At 51.7% G+C, this 14371-nt stretch overlaps 1 protein-coding gene across 1 annotated transcript; it reads right to left on the reverse strand.

Annotated features, from left to right (window-relative positions):
* Positions 1–66: 66 nt before the first annotated feature.
* SYPL2 (synaptophysin like 2) lies at positions 67–14036 on the reverse strand. Its single transcript, XM_026484630.4, has 6 exons — positions 13726–14036; positions 13489–13563; positions 6578–6702; positions 5295–5496; positions 4190–4381; positions 67–2831 (listed from the first exon to the last, which is right to left on the reverse strand). The coding sequence occupies exons 1-6, from the start codon at positions 13777–13779 to the stop codon at positions 2679–2681; spliced, it is 801 nt and encodes a 266-aa protein (XP_026340415.1). The 5' UTR covers positions 13780–14036; the 3' UTR covers positions 67–2678.
* Between the last annotated feature and the right edge of the window lie 335 nt (positions 14037–14371).

Below are 14371 nucleotides of genomic sequence, written 5' to 3' on the forward strand. Positions count from 1 at the left end.
AAAGCAATGGGAAGAAGAGGGAAAAAATCCCTGGAAGGGCTCTAGTCTTAGCAACTTCATGGCAAATGCTTTGAAGCACTGTTTATTCAAATGTGTAATAACAAGCACCAGAAAACAACATGCAACATTCTCCCCCCCACCCCGATCTTCAATCCCAGAAGTAAGAGACCTATGATCATGATAGCAGAGGGAACTCAAAATTCCAAAAAGGTCCTTGGTGGGCACCTTGGCAGGGTCAGAGTTTAGTAGGGCAGAGGGCAAGTGCCCTGCCTGTTGGCCTCCTGCAATCTGGAGAAACCAGACACAGTCTCCCACCCTAGGCCGCACTAAGAAAAGCAGTGGTGCCAGCCCTGATTGGAGGGGACATGAGTCCCATGAGGACAGCTCAGCCCTCAGCACTTGGCCTAGCCCAGCCCCCTGGAGGAAGTTAGGTGAACTAGCCTTTCCTCTTAGGGTGGTCATGGAAAGCAAGGCCATAGCCAAAATCAAGGCCCTTCTGGATGAGAACAAGCCAGCCTCTTGAGGAGGGGAAAGAGCCTTCTCTGCTCTAGATAGAGTTCTGGGCTAGGAGTCCTTGGCAGGAGTGTATACTCACCCCCCACCCTTTCCCTAGCTCAAGGGCCAGTTGCTAACTTCAGCCCCCAAATGAGAACACTTTATCCATCACATTTCAAATAAATTATAAATACATACACAGAATCCAAACAAAGTTCCAGTAAAAGCTGCTCACAGACCCTCACAGGGGCCAGCTTAAAGGAAAATGGTCACCCCTTTGTTCTCTGTGTCTCTGGAGCTGTAGGCAAAACCATTCCCCCTTTTCCTTGAGTAACCATGGGGACAGCTCAGGACAGAGAGAGGTTCAGACTTAGAAACACTCTCATCCCCATCTCCTCTCTTCCCTCCTCAAATCCCTTCCCCAAAATCTAAAAACAAAATAAAAAACCTAATTCTTTCACTGAAGGGTTCTGGAGCATTTGAGGATAAAAATCTCATACTCCCCCTGTCAAGTGGGGAAACTCTGACCCAAAGAAGAAATGATTGGCCCAAAGTCCGAGATCCTGTCTTCTGGATACCCCGGTAATATGCACATGACTATGGATGGCGTTTAGGAAGGTGAGAAGGTTGGAGGGGTTGTCTCGGTCCTGAGGAGAAATTGGCACAGGGCACATTCACCTTTGGGATGATAAGTGGGCTAATTGGCACTGGATTGGAAAATGGCTGGATTCTTCCTTCTTCATCCTTCTCTGAGCAGCCCTATGGCCAGGGCAGAAGTGCTTCGAGCTGGGTAGGAGGTGGGTGACCCTTTCCCAGTCAGCACTGACTCTTGGGCCCTGGGGTCCAGAGAGGGACTGAAGGAGGTGTCAGGAAGAGGAGACATATCAAAGACAAATATGGAACTGGGTCCCGAAGTGAAGAAGCACCAATAGCATTGGCCTGCCCTGGACTGAGGTTCGGGTGGGGAGGGAGAGAGCCTGGGAGAAATGGGGAAGCAGGGGAGGAACTGAGGGCAAACCGAGAGGGCATGTCCTTTTGTAAAGGTGAGACAGGGATGTATGAAACAGAGGCCAGGGGAGGAGTTGTGGGATGGGGGGAGATGAGGAAGAAACGGGCCCATCCATCCATGTCCTGGGGCTCTGGGGCAACTTAGCCTCGTGATGGTCCTCTGGGCCCTTCCAAAGTCCCTATCTGGACCCACAGGAATGAAAGGGAGGCCTGGACAAACATGGAAAAAGATCTTGAATGCCTCAGACCCGAGAGGCTGGGGAAGGGAGATGGACGGAGAGGTTGGAGGCAGGGAGGGCTGAATTGGAGATGCTCCTAGACCCCTCATCTTGTGTCTCATACGTGAGACTAAGCCCGAGAAGGAGGACGGGAAGGAAGGTCAGGAGTTTCGAGGGCAAGCACATGTGTAGCGTTGGTAGAAAGCGCCCCAGCCTGGAGAGGTGGGAGGACTGAGGGGACAGAAGAAATGCTTTCCCAGCAAGTTTCCTGGCTTCCATGTCTTGAAGTTGCAACCCAGTTGCAATATATCTGCTCCCCACTGAGTCCAGGCCTCATCAGGACCCTCTACAGAGCTGTTTTCTAGGCTAGTTGGCCTCCTGGGTTCCCACAGGGTGGGCTGTGTGGCTGAGCAGAGGCCAGAGGAAGAAGTGGGAGAGCTTGGGCTGACTGGAGATCGGGACAGACACAAGGCTTAGATGACAGCCATTGAAGAGGGGTCATGGAACCACTGGTGGGCCCTTCATGCAAAGGACCAGGAAGAAGGCTGCCAGCCAATTTCCCCTCCCCCCACTTTTATTGAAGCCGATAGGTTGATAGAAGTGGCTGCTCAGAGCGAGTCTCAGGACTCTGGTCTCCTGCCCCCTGCAGTAGAGGCTCATTCTCAGAGGCTGTAAGGGTACGAGTAAGACCCCAAGTAAGATGCTGGGGTCCAGGCAATAGACAAGAAGCACTGAGCTACTGCCATCCGAGGCTCTGGCCAGAGGAGGGATACGAAGCCACTGGGAGGGCTGCCCGGGTTTCTGACAGCTGATGCCCACCCATCCATCAGCGACTCAAAGCTCAAAGCCCAGAATGATGGGGGAGGGGAGTTGGAGAAGGAAGAAGAGGGAGGTCCTGGAAGCTGGAGGTGGTTGAAGAGGTGCTGTCCTGTTCGGGAGTAGCCAGGTCGGGGCTGCTTACTGCTTCTCCACTGCTCCCTGCTCAGCTGCGCTCTCCTGGCTAGGGCCCTGGCCCTGGTCCTGGTCCTGGCCCTGCCCGTGCCATGGGGTCTCCTTGAACACAAACCAACAGTTCCCGGCCCACAGGAAGAAGTTGATAAAGCCGAAGAGCTGCAAAGACATCAGGGAAGTTTGTGAGAATGGTAAGGAGGGCATTGTGGGAACAGGGAGGGGGAGTCCCCGTGGTGCGTGGCGGAAGAGGCAGAGGGCTGGCAAGACTAAAATACAGAGAACTGGATGTAGAGTCAGGGTTCAATGCCAATACCCACTAGGGGTTCTCTGGCGAAAGTCTCTAACTGCCCACAGCATGCACCTGAGTTGTAGGTTGGTCGCTAGGAGAATCTGGCCCCTGGAGTGAAGCATCATGCAAACACAGCAAGGAGCAGGGGCTCTAGTGGCACTTTCCACAGCACTGTTCTGAGCGCCTTTTTCAAGGGTGGATGTGACCAGAGCTGTCCAAGGTGCTTCTTTCCTGGGGCTGGACCCAGGCAGGGATATATTCAAATATTTATTCAAAAATACTTAAAAACCCCTCAGCAGGAAGTATTGGGGGGGGGGTGTACTGATATCTGCAATTAACTTCAAAATGCATTAAAAATAAGATGGTTTGATGGATGAAGGGGGCAGATAGACACGTGATAAAGCATGTCTAGGAAAATGTTAATGGTACAGTTTAGGCGACAAGTGTGTGGGTGTTCATTGTAAAATTCTTTCCACTTTACCGTATGTGTGAAAAATTTTACAATAAAATGTTGGGGGCTAAAACCTATGAGCAGGGTTCCAGCAAGGTCTCTAGAAGGCTCCCTGGTGTGCCAGTGATTAATTCCCTCAGTTGCTGGCCTTTGGGGAGTTCCAGGCCATTTTCAGGGCAGGGCTAAGGTGACAGGGGCCATTTGAAAAGCCCGAAGCTTCAGCTCTGTGCCAACTGACATGGAAAGACTTTCACATTCTAACAACCGGGATGGCCAAACCTATGCGTACCAGCTGGACCCACCCCTGCCCAAAGCCCCTTTCCTGTCCAGAGGCCTGAGGGACAATGAGCCCCTTCTCTCTCACTCTGGATCTGCTCCCAGTCTTGAGCCCAGCCACAGCCTGTGCTCCCCTTCATATGCTTGCATGCGCACACACACACACACATTGTTAAGAGGCAGGAGGAGTGGGAGGCAGTCACCGAGAGCATGCCTGGATGTGGGGAGAAGGAAAATGGGAAGGCAGAGTACAGAAGGAGGAAAGAACAGGAGGCTAAGTGGTTCTTGGGTTCCTTCCCCCCCCAAACCAAAATGTCTTCTCAGCATCTTCCAGGGGCCAGCAGCCACCCTTAGGTGCAGGGGTCACCCGCTCTAGCTCCAGGGGAGACCAGCTGGAGAGATGCCCTCTCTGTTCCTCTCAGAACCTGCTAGCTGGGACAGGCCTGGGTATCTGGGATAGCACTGCCTCCCCCAGACCCCTTCAGTGGCCTCGGGTCTCACCACAGAGATGTTGGCCAGACCCATAGAGGGCGTGGCCCCAGCACTGCACACTGCTTCCTCTCCGTGGCACACAGACATGGCTGCAGTCAGGCTGGATGGCCGTGTGGCCCCCTTGATGTCCGTCAAGCCCTTGCCCCAGGCGGCTGCAGCTACCAGCCAGAAGAAGGTGAAGGAGACAGTCACACAGAAGTCCTGGGAGGAACAGAGGGACAGGAAATACACTCAGAAAGGCCCCCCTCCCCCGATTGCCTACTTCTCTTCCTCTGGCCATAATGCACTGGGATCCTGAGGTCCCAGGAAAGCTGCCTCTTGCTGTCCTACCCAACACCTGGAGCCTCAGGGAGCCCAAGTCATTTTAAGGAATCTGTTCACTGCCATCAAAGGAGTGCTGCCACCCAGGGCGACCCCTGCCCAGGCCCTCAGAACTGAGGTCAGGCAACAATGTATCAAGGCACCTGCTGGTCACTGTCACCCCCAAACCTAGGTGGCCTAAACTCCCCACTCTGGCCTTCAAGCCTTTCCTTTGATCACCACTGCTCAGCTACCACTGGTGGCAGAGTGAGAGCAGACCGCAGGAGACAAATGGGGTCCTCTAAGGCACCCCTTCCACCTTGCATTCCTGGGGTAACGAGACAGTAGAGGGGGAAGAATATTAATGATAGCTAACACTTATTGAAGCTAACTATATACCAGATATTTTACATGCATTTTCACTCAACTTCCCCAAACACTATGAGATAGGTATTCTTTTATCCCCCATTTTATATTGAGGAAACTGAGGTTTGGAGAAGATAAGTGACTTGTCCAAGAGCACACAGCTAGTAAAGGACTGTCCTGGAATCCGAATCCAGGCAGTCTGACTCCAGAGCCCACTTCTTGATGCTATTATGCCTTCTGCGAGCACAGCATGTGATGGGGGGTTGGCAGAGGCAGAGTCCTCGGAGCTGTGGGAGCCACAGAGCCTGAAGGGGATGGACAGCAGAGAGCTGGCAGGGAGACTCAGGAGGTTCCACCTCGGGGTGTCCTCCCCCCTCAATGCGACATCAGTCCCAGAACGCACGTCTCAGTTTCTCCACCCCATCCCTTCTGGCCGATGCCCACTCACCACCAGCGGGAAGCGTTTGTTCTCTGCGTAGAGGCTGTGGAAGCGCAGGTAGACGACCAGAGCAGCCATGGTGTAGAAGAAGGAGAAGATGCCCAGGGTCACAAAGAACTCGGCGGGAGCAGAGAAATCCCCCATCAGGTGCATGGTCTTGGAGGTGGAGTCATCATCGCAGAGGGGCATCTCATACTGGACCCGGTTCAACCTGCAGGGGGCGGGGACAGGGCGGGGTGCCATCCTGAGCTCAGGGCAGTCCTCTCCCTGGGGAGGCAGGGGACTGTCCCCGCCCTGGGAGTAGTCCTGCACTACTTCTTACCCCGGGACTCTTAACAGATCCAAGAAAGGGGGTGTGACGAGAGGAATGTTTCTGGAGGCAACCTTGCAGTCCAGATAGGAACATCCCCAGAAATCGGGTCCAACTCTACCTCCCATTCAGCTGCTACCCACCCTCATCTCCCTTGCCCAGATATGGTGACCGTGTATTTCCAAGTATCTCCAGGGCCCTTTAGGTCATAACCACAATATATATAGTGCATCGATTTCTGGTAGCCAAACCACCAGGGAGATCGGCTTCATTTTGCCCCTGGGAGAGCACAGGCCCACAGTGGCCAGGGTAAGGTTGGACTTGCCCATTCTCAGGCCTTATTTAGTACCCCTCCCCCATGACCCTATATGGGACAAAGTAAGGACGGGGGGAAAATAAAAACCCTGTTACATACAAGAGATAGTTAACCTAACTTGGCTGTTGGTACTAAAAATTTCTGAAAAGGCGAGTCCTGTCCCCAGTTCTCTTCTGAGCAGTTGGGACACCCCTCCCTAAGCTCCCAAATAGCCAGGAAAGAGTATTCTTTTCTACCTCCTGGTCAAGGTGTCTCTCCTTGTAGTCTAGTGTACAAGGGGAGCAGCCCGCATCAACTCTTTAGGATCTAACGAGCTCCCTAACCTTCAAGGGAGGGAGAAGGTTGCTGAAAGTCAGAGAGACCTGACTAGCCTCCATCCCAAACTGCATGGATTCTTTCGGTAGGAACTATGTTACCTGCTCTGGGTTATCTGTGGACTGGAACATTATTATAACAATGATCTATCTGAGTTTCCCTCATATTTTTCTATGGTTAGCGCGTCTGACATTCCTAAAGGGCAGGAAGGACCCAAGCCTTGTAGTTCTATTTGAACCTAGAGTGGCACTCAACAAAAGGTCTTTAGGTTTCTGGAGGAGGAAGAGACCAAGCAGGTCCTGCCAAGCCAGCAAGAGAGGCTGTGTGGGGTCGGAATCGGTTCCCGCTCACCTGAAGGGATAGCCGAACAAAACAATGATGGAGCTCACATCCTTGGCTTCGTTGTTGCAGCGAACTGTTGCCCCTGTCTCCCCGCTGTAGGAGCCGCAGGACCCGAAGGCGAAAATAGCAAAGAGCTGAGGGAGAGGGAAGCCCCTTTGAGAGTCTGAGAGTTGGAAGGCCTCAGCTGGCCAAGGTATATCTCCTCAGAACTACCTTCTGACTCTCAGCAGGTGCGGTCATGAGGGTGGGGGAGGAGTTCCTTTCATCAAGTCCCACCTGGGCAGGGACTCATGGCTTCCATTGGCTTCCCGGCCCCAGGATGCCGTGTTCACTGCACCTGAGTGCCGGACCAAATAGCCAAATGAATGAGGTTGACTCGGAGTGGTGTCTGGGAGGGAGACACAGGGAGAGGAAAGAGATAGTTTCCACAGCTCCCCATTGGATGTGGCAATGGAAACGATGACCAATACAAAGCAGTTTAGGCTTTTGGAAACGTCTAGCCTAACGCTGGACCTGAATTTCCTCCCCAAGGGAGAGGCATCCTAGAAATAGATTCCTCTGCGGCAACTGGGATCAGGCATGTGTTGGAATTCCTTCCCATTTCTCCTTTGGGGCTATCGTTGCAGCTTGTTACCTTGTCGCTACCTTTCCTGCCTCACTGGCGGTACCGCTAGACGGGACAACTTCCGCCAAGCCTTCAGAGGGGCCAGGCGGGGAGCTGTGCCAGGCTCTGCCAGCCTAACTCCTCTTCCCCCAAAGGTCCTTTTCCTTGCAGCGACAGTGCTGGCTGCGTCTCTGCTGACAGTCCTGGCTCCAGCCCAGAGAAAAGTGCCTTCCACTCGCCTTACCAGCCTCCACGCTTTCCCCAAGTGGTGTTTCCCTTTGTAATCTGTTGAAGCTGCCATCGCCGTGCTAAGAACCAGAGGCATTTCAGATCGCTTGAATTGTTTTCCTCTCCACCTTTCATCACGTTTTACTAAATCTCCTGTCTTGAGTGAGATGAAATTTCCTTGGCCTATGGTTTTCGAATTTCTTTTTGGGGAAACACACTGGTTAGAAAAGGAGGCGAGAAGCTGGAATCTCTGATTTCCCACATCCTCCGTTCAGGCCCCATTTCCTGCGCACTTACCTCGTACAGGCTTGTACATGATGGAATCTTTCTTAGTAAGCACAGACCTTATTCTGTTAATGATCGTTTTCTGTGTGTTTCTCCGTGTCTTGGTGTCTTGGACATTAAGCACCTAGAAGACAGCTCATCTACGTCCCAGGCTCGCAGCCAGAGTTTAGAATAGAGTTGTGTGCATGTGATTTTGCTAATGCACATAAATGTTATGGAATGAAAAGAGACCTGAGTTAGGAGTTTGGAAAGCGGGGTTCTAGCCCTGGTCCCGTCACTCATTAGATGGGCGAACTCTCATAAAACGCTCCACTCGCTGAGTCTCGGTGTTCTCATCTGCACAAGCACAGGTTTGGGGCAGGCGATCGAGAGCCCTTGCTCTCACTGGATGAGGGTAATGCTCCCAGTGTGCTCTTGGCTGGGCTGGCCAGCAGCTGTGCTCTGCACCTGGGTAGTGCCCGGCATCACTGCCCCGCCTTGCATCGCCGGGCCTGGCAGATCTTCTCCATGCTGGAGCCATTGACCCCTCTCTAAGGGTCATAATGAGCACCTCTCTGTTTCCAGGAGGTTTTGTTCAGACAAATAAGAACTGTCTCCATTTGTAAAAAAAACATGCAGGAAAGGAGAGAGCATGACTTTCTCCAATGTCTGAATAACCTTGTCATCTGGCCTAATTTATAGAGGCTGAAGGAGAGCCCTGTTTGCTCATGTTGACAGAGCTTAAGAGAAGTTGCCCAAAGCCTCTGCATCATTGCCCTTTATCGACTCCAAGCCTCCTCACTGGCATAGCAATGGCGTTTCTCTAGTTCTTCCTCACAGGAATTCTCAAATTTTTGTCAGCTCTGTGAGCCTCTTCCGGGTTTCTTTATTCCCCTTAGCTTCTGGCCCTCGGAAATGGACACACAATTAGGGTGTCACATTCTAGGAAGGGCAACACCGTTGGATATATTTTTACCTGTTGGCAGTTAGCTCTATACAGGTCCCCTAAGAAAATAGGTATTCCTAACTTGGGGCAACGAAGGGTCAGTCTGGAGCCTTCTCTTCACCAGCGTTTCCTTGACAGGCACATCTGCAGAAAGATGACACTTCCCGAGCATCGACTGTGTACCAGGCACTGTTCTAAGCACTATCATTGAGTAGTGAACAGAAGAGAAAAAGCTCTGTCTTCGTGGAACTCGTACTCGAGAGCTGTACTATCCGCCATGGTAGCCATGGTAGCCACTAGCCAAGTGTGGCTATTTACAGTCAAATTCATTAAAATTAAATTAAACTAAAAATTCAGTTGCTCAGTCACACTAGCCACATTTCAACTGCCACATTTCAATAGCCACATGTGACTAGCAGGTACCACATGGGACAATGCAGACGATAGAACTTTACTGTAATCATCCACAATTCTGCTATGTCTAGATGATAACGTTGAAATTTTGAAAATCCTGAACCCTGTTCTATGATCCCCCAAAGAGTGAAATATACCACGAATAGCATTAGTAGAGTTGTATCCCCTTCTCTTCCGATTCTTTGAAAGTCAGGAATCCCTCACCGCCTTACATAGCTCTGTATCCATCAGCATATACAATGAAATCTGAACATTACACAGTCATAGGATGCCAGATAACATAAAGTTTGCGATATGAGTGGAGAAAGGGAAAAATCTGAGGGGAACCTCACAGGTTCACAGGATAGCAGAGCAAAAAAGATCTCAGAGATTATTAAGCCTAATGGTCTCATTTCAGAGGTGGAAACTAAAGTCCCAAAAGATCAAGTGACTCTCCCAAGGTCACATTTAGCTATTGTGAGAGCCAGCCTTAGAATTCACATCTCCTGGGGTGCCTGGGTGGCTCAGTCAGCTAAGCGTCTGCCTTTGGCTCATGATCCCTGAATCCTGGGATTGAGCCCCACATCAGGCTCCCTGCTCAGTCCAGAGTCTGCTTCTCCTTCTCCCTCTGCCCCTCCCCCCTGCTTGTGCTCTCTCACTCTCTCTCTATGTCAAATAAATAAATAAAATCTTAAAAAAAAAAAGAATTCACATCTCCTGATTCCCTGTCCAGTGCTCTTTCTATTTCATTCATTCATTAATCAACAAACAGTTATCGACCATCCACTATGTGCCAAGTGGGGTGACACAAAGGGGAATAAGACACAGTACCTTCTCTTGACAGTTTACGTCAAGGAAAGAAGTGTCATGCTCAAACAAAGAAACAAACAAACAAACAAAATAAAATTCTGCATCACAAAGTTATTAAGGGTTAAAAAAAAAAAGAAGAAGAAAAGAAAAGAGAGAGATCTCTCCTATATTCAGCGGGGATTGTACGGAGGCAGGGAGTAGCCCTGTACCTGGAATGCAGGAGCAGAGAAAGCACCCTGAACCAGGCCCCTCCACCTTTTGCACCAGATTTGCCTTCTTCCCTAAATGTGCCAGGTGACTGGAACACAGGGAAGAGAAGGAAAGAACTGAAAGCATCCATGTCACCAAACACAAGGGTTGGAGTTGAGCAAACTGCTCAAAAAGCCAAAGAGAGATGGAGTCCCTGAGACAGGGATGGGTTGGGGAGGGAGGACTCTCTGAAGCTCTGATGCCAACCAGCCTTCCTCCTCTTGGACCTGTATTGCTGGGGACAGTGATGGTCATACCCTGCCCTCCATGCCCTCCTCCTCCTGTCTCTGCTTCTCTTTGGGAAAGGTGTCAGAATAACCTTGCCAGTTTGGTGCCGACTTGCTTGATGGCGAGGATCCTTTGAGAACGCTCCCATCCCCAGTTAGTGCAGGGCACAAGGAAGACAAGTTTGCCCCCGAATTTTATCCCTATAGTCATCTCATTGGTTTTATGGACTCTCATGGTACTCTTTCGCATTCCCCACACCAACTGAAATAGCTTATTTTCATTACAGAGACCCCAGAGCCAAGTAAGTGGCTTTGGCAACTCAAAGGTGAATTACCGATCAGGGGTACACCCAGTTAATGATACTATGACTTATTATGGGAACAGTGACTGAGTAATCCGGGAGATTCCTTTGTGCCTTACCCTCAAAGTGAGGATCTGGCCGTGACATTTGAGTAATCTAACCAAAGGACAAGTCTAGCTGACAGTCTGTAGAAAGAAGAAATTTAGGGGAAAGGGGAGGTTTAGGAACAGGAGGAAGGGGAACCAACACTCACTGAATAACTCCGGGACTGCTTGGACTGAATGCTTGGGTGCTCCTATAATCCTCCCAGTGAACCCATGAGATCGATCTTACTCTCGTTTACATATAAGAAACAAAGGCCCACAAAGATTTCGTTTCTTACCCTAGGTACTATGGCTAGAAAGCAGAGGAGACTCAATTTAAACAAAAGCCCATCAACCTCAAAATCTGCCTTTTTCTTTCTTTAGGAAACCCGTTCTTTAATAATTGGTCCATACCCATGTTATTTTGCCAGCTTTGTGAAGACTTAGTGAGACTTCAGAATTGGAATTGAGGTGAGATTAATTTCAGAATTAAAAAAAAAAAAAAAGACTCAGCCAAGCTCCTAACGAATAAAAGCCTAATATTGCTTTCTTCTTACCAAGATTCCAGCCAAATTGCTTTTGGATAACAATGACAACAAAAGTTTTCAAGCATCATTACAATAAATGCAAGATTTGTGTTTTCTTTTTTTCCTTTTCCAGCCCTCAGGAGCATTTGATGCCCCCAAGAGGGAATGAGTGAAAATCCCAAATGACATTTTCACTGTCATTTCTGGTGCTGGTTCCTGGGCACCTTTACATGAGCTCATCCTGCAGAGACTCAGGCCAAGTGAAATTCACGCTCTGAAGTCAGGCTGCCAGGATGGCAGTAAGAGCAAATCATGTCTCCCTTTGATGCTGCCCTTCGCATGGAGGCTGAGTTCAGAGTCTAGCCCTGGGCCCCTGGATTTCGCACTAAGAGAGAAAGTCATCACCCCCTCTCTAAGAAGTTGAGGATCATAAAAGTCAAATGGGTTTTAACTCTTAGGAATCAGCGCTGACCCTGGGAGGAAACCGGACCATTTTCCTAGGCATTGCTTTGTGCAGCCTTTATAGAAATATGGGTATTGGGGTGGGGGTGGGGGCATTGAGAAAAGGATAGGATTGAAGAAGGAAGCTTTTTCGAATCCCCCCATGAAGGATGATTCCATGGTCTAATAACCTCATTGTTTCCCTGATCCCTTGACGGTCTTTCTCAAATTTCCCTTAGATCCATTTGTCTAGTTTAACGATAAAACTGTACTCTTACGTTTCAGGTTCTGCTCCTCATAATGGCTCCCTAGTTCTGGATGGCAGTCACATGGAGCCTTAATATCATTCTTATATGGCCACCACTGGTACTCAAGTGGTGGGTCAGAACAGGGAAGTGGGGGGGGGGGGATTGCTCAGTCAGCAGTCTATCCAACTGCTCTTGAGGCGGTAGGGAGAGTGGAAAGTCCCAGAGTTTGCACTTGGGAGCTCCCTGCCTGGCCTGTAGCCCCAGTCAAGGTCTCAGATATCTGGAGATAACCCCAAATGCACTATTGCCCCTGAATTCCAGATCTGATGATTCCCATCCAAACGATGTTTCAGGAATCAGTGACACAGTGCTCACTCTTGTCTCCTGTGAGTTAAAAGCCCTTTAGAACTCAATCCTCCTCAGTCTTAATGGTAACTTATTCCTTAGCTGAATTCTGTGCTGAAAGCACATTAATTAAGTTATTCACACACCATTTGGTGCGTGGATTGTCTAACTTAAATCTTCTCTGTTATAGTGCACTAAATGCTCCCAACAAGTTTTCATGATTTGAAAGAGTGACTGCACCTGTCCACATTCCTAACTTACACTCAGGAGGACTTGGGCACTGGTAAGGACAGACAATATACCAATATCTCAAAGCACCAGTGAGCCAAGGGGATGTATTTCCCCTAGACCATTACAGAGGAAACTGAGGCTATGGGCAAGTGATTTCTTCAAGGTCACAGGGTGAGTCTAATGAAGGGCAATATTCTGGCATACCAACCAACCTGTTTAGAGTAGAAGGGGACCCTAGGATGGTGTGATCAACAGTTAACTAATGTTGGAAACTGAGGTCCAAAGAAGTGACTTGCCCAAGGTCACATAGCTGGAAAAGGCAGGTCCACATCTGAAACCCAGAGCCCCAGCTTCCCAACTCAATGTTCTTTCGTCTTCTACAAGCCCCATCTTGGCCACAGTGTGATTCTTTTTGTCTTAATATTTTTTCTTTTATTTAATCCTTGAGCCATAGACTTCATTCATTCATTCATTCATTCATTCACCCTTTCACCCCGTCACAGGAACCCAGATTATTCTAGAGACCTCAACAGGACAACTGTCAGCCAAGATCCTGTCCCTGGAGCCCACCTTCAAGATCAGCCAGGTCCCAGTGGGTTTGGTGGCAGGATGGTTTCCATCGCCCGCCTCCTTTCCTCCGCTGCCCTCCGTGGCTTTCCTCGTCCTCCTTGTCCTCCTCCCCCCTCCCGCCACCGAGGAGTGGTATGTGCAGGATCAGAGTCCTGGAAAGGTTACACCCAGGTCCTCTCGCCCGGGTGAAATGTGAGCGCCCTGGGCAAGGGCTCCTTGCACATAGAAGGACCGAATCCCGGACTCCGCATGCCTTGCTCCTCGACCTCCTGCCACCAAGTGCTGGAGAAGCAGCCCCAGTCCGCCCCTCCCCCGCCCACCTGTCGCCGCCCCCCACCCTTCCGTCACGGCGGGCCGCAGCACCTCCCCGCCCCCCACTCCGGCCACATTGCTTCGGGTCAGCGTCACAGCCCAGGCTCCCGAAATAGCCCGCGGCTAGAGCATCGACTCACCCACTGGAGAACTTTGATGAAGCCCAGTGGCTCCTCCAGCCGCCGCCAGCGCAACCCCACCAGCAGGCGGTCCACCTGCGGAGACAGGGTCGGCGGGGGGTCAGGACGGCGGGGGACCCGGGAAAGCGCTGGTCCTCCTCGCACTCACACTCGGGAGAGGGGGCGGAATAGGGGTCCGGCCCGACACCCAGGTGGAGAAGGGGCAGTAAGCCAGCCCCAGGGGCGCGCGGGGAGTACCTGCTGGCGCGGCGACTTGTCCGCCGCGCGACTCGGGCCCTCCGTCGAAGACATGCTGGCACAGCGGGGCCGGGGCGCAGCGCCGGGGCTCGGCTCCCTGGCCGGGAGGCTGCGCGCACCGCGGACGGGCTGGGGGCTGCTGAGCGGCTGGGGGGGCAGCGAGCGGTACGGGAGCGCGGGCGGCCGTCGGCGGCCCGGGCTCCAGGCTGGCGGGGTGGGTGGCGGGGGCGCTGCAGCTGGCGCTCGCCGAGGCCGGGACCGCCGCTCTGCCCCTCCGGCTGCAGAAAGCCCCCGAGTCCGATTCAAACTTCTGTCAAACTCGCCAGCGCACTTGGCAGCCGAGTCACGTGGCGTGCGCTCGCGAGCCCTCCTCCCGCCCCCTCGGCCCCGGGTCTGCCCGCAGGGCGCCTTAAAGGGACCTGTGGCCGCGGCCGGCAGTTCGGCCGCGAGAGGGCTCAGGTTCCTTGCCAGAAGCCTCCGGGGCCAGTCCCAAGCCTCACACCGCAGCCGCTCCAACTCGCGGCCCGAGTCGGAACTCGCCGGGACGCCGCGGTTCCTAGTTCATCTTTCCCTATTTGTCTGCCTTTGGAGCCGCTCTGCGCCTTTTTTCTCTTCTTCCACACCACAGTACCCAGAACCTCCGGGA

This window comes from Ursus arctos, unplaced genomic scaffold (genome assembly GCF_023065955.2).
Source record: "Ursus arctos isolate Adak ecotype North America unplaced genomic scaffold, UrsArc2.0 scaffold_12, whole genome shotgun sequence".
In the NCBI taxonomy this organism is placed as follows: domain Eukaryota; kingdom Metazoa; phylum Chordata; class Mammalia; order Carnivora; family Ursidae; genus Ursus; species Ursus arctos.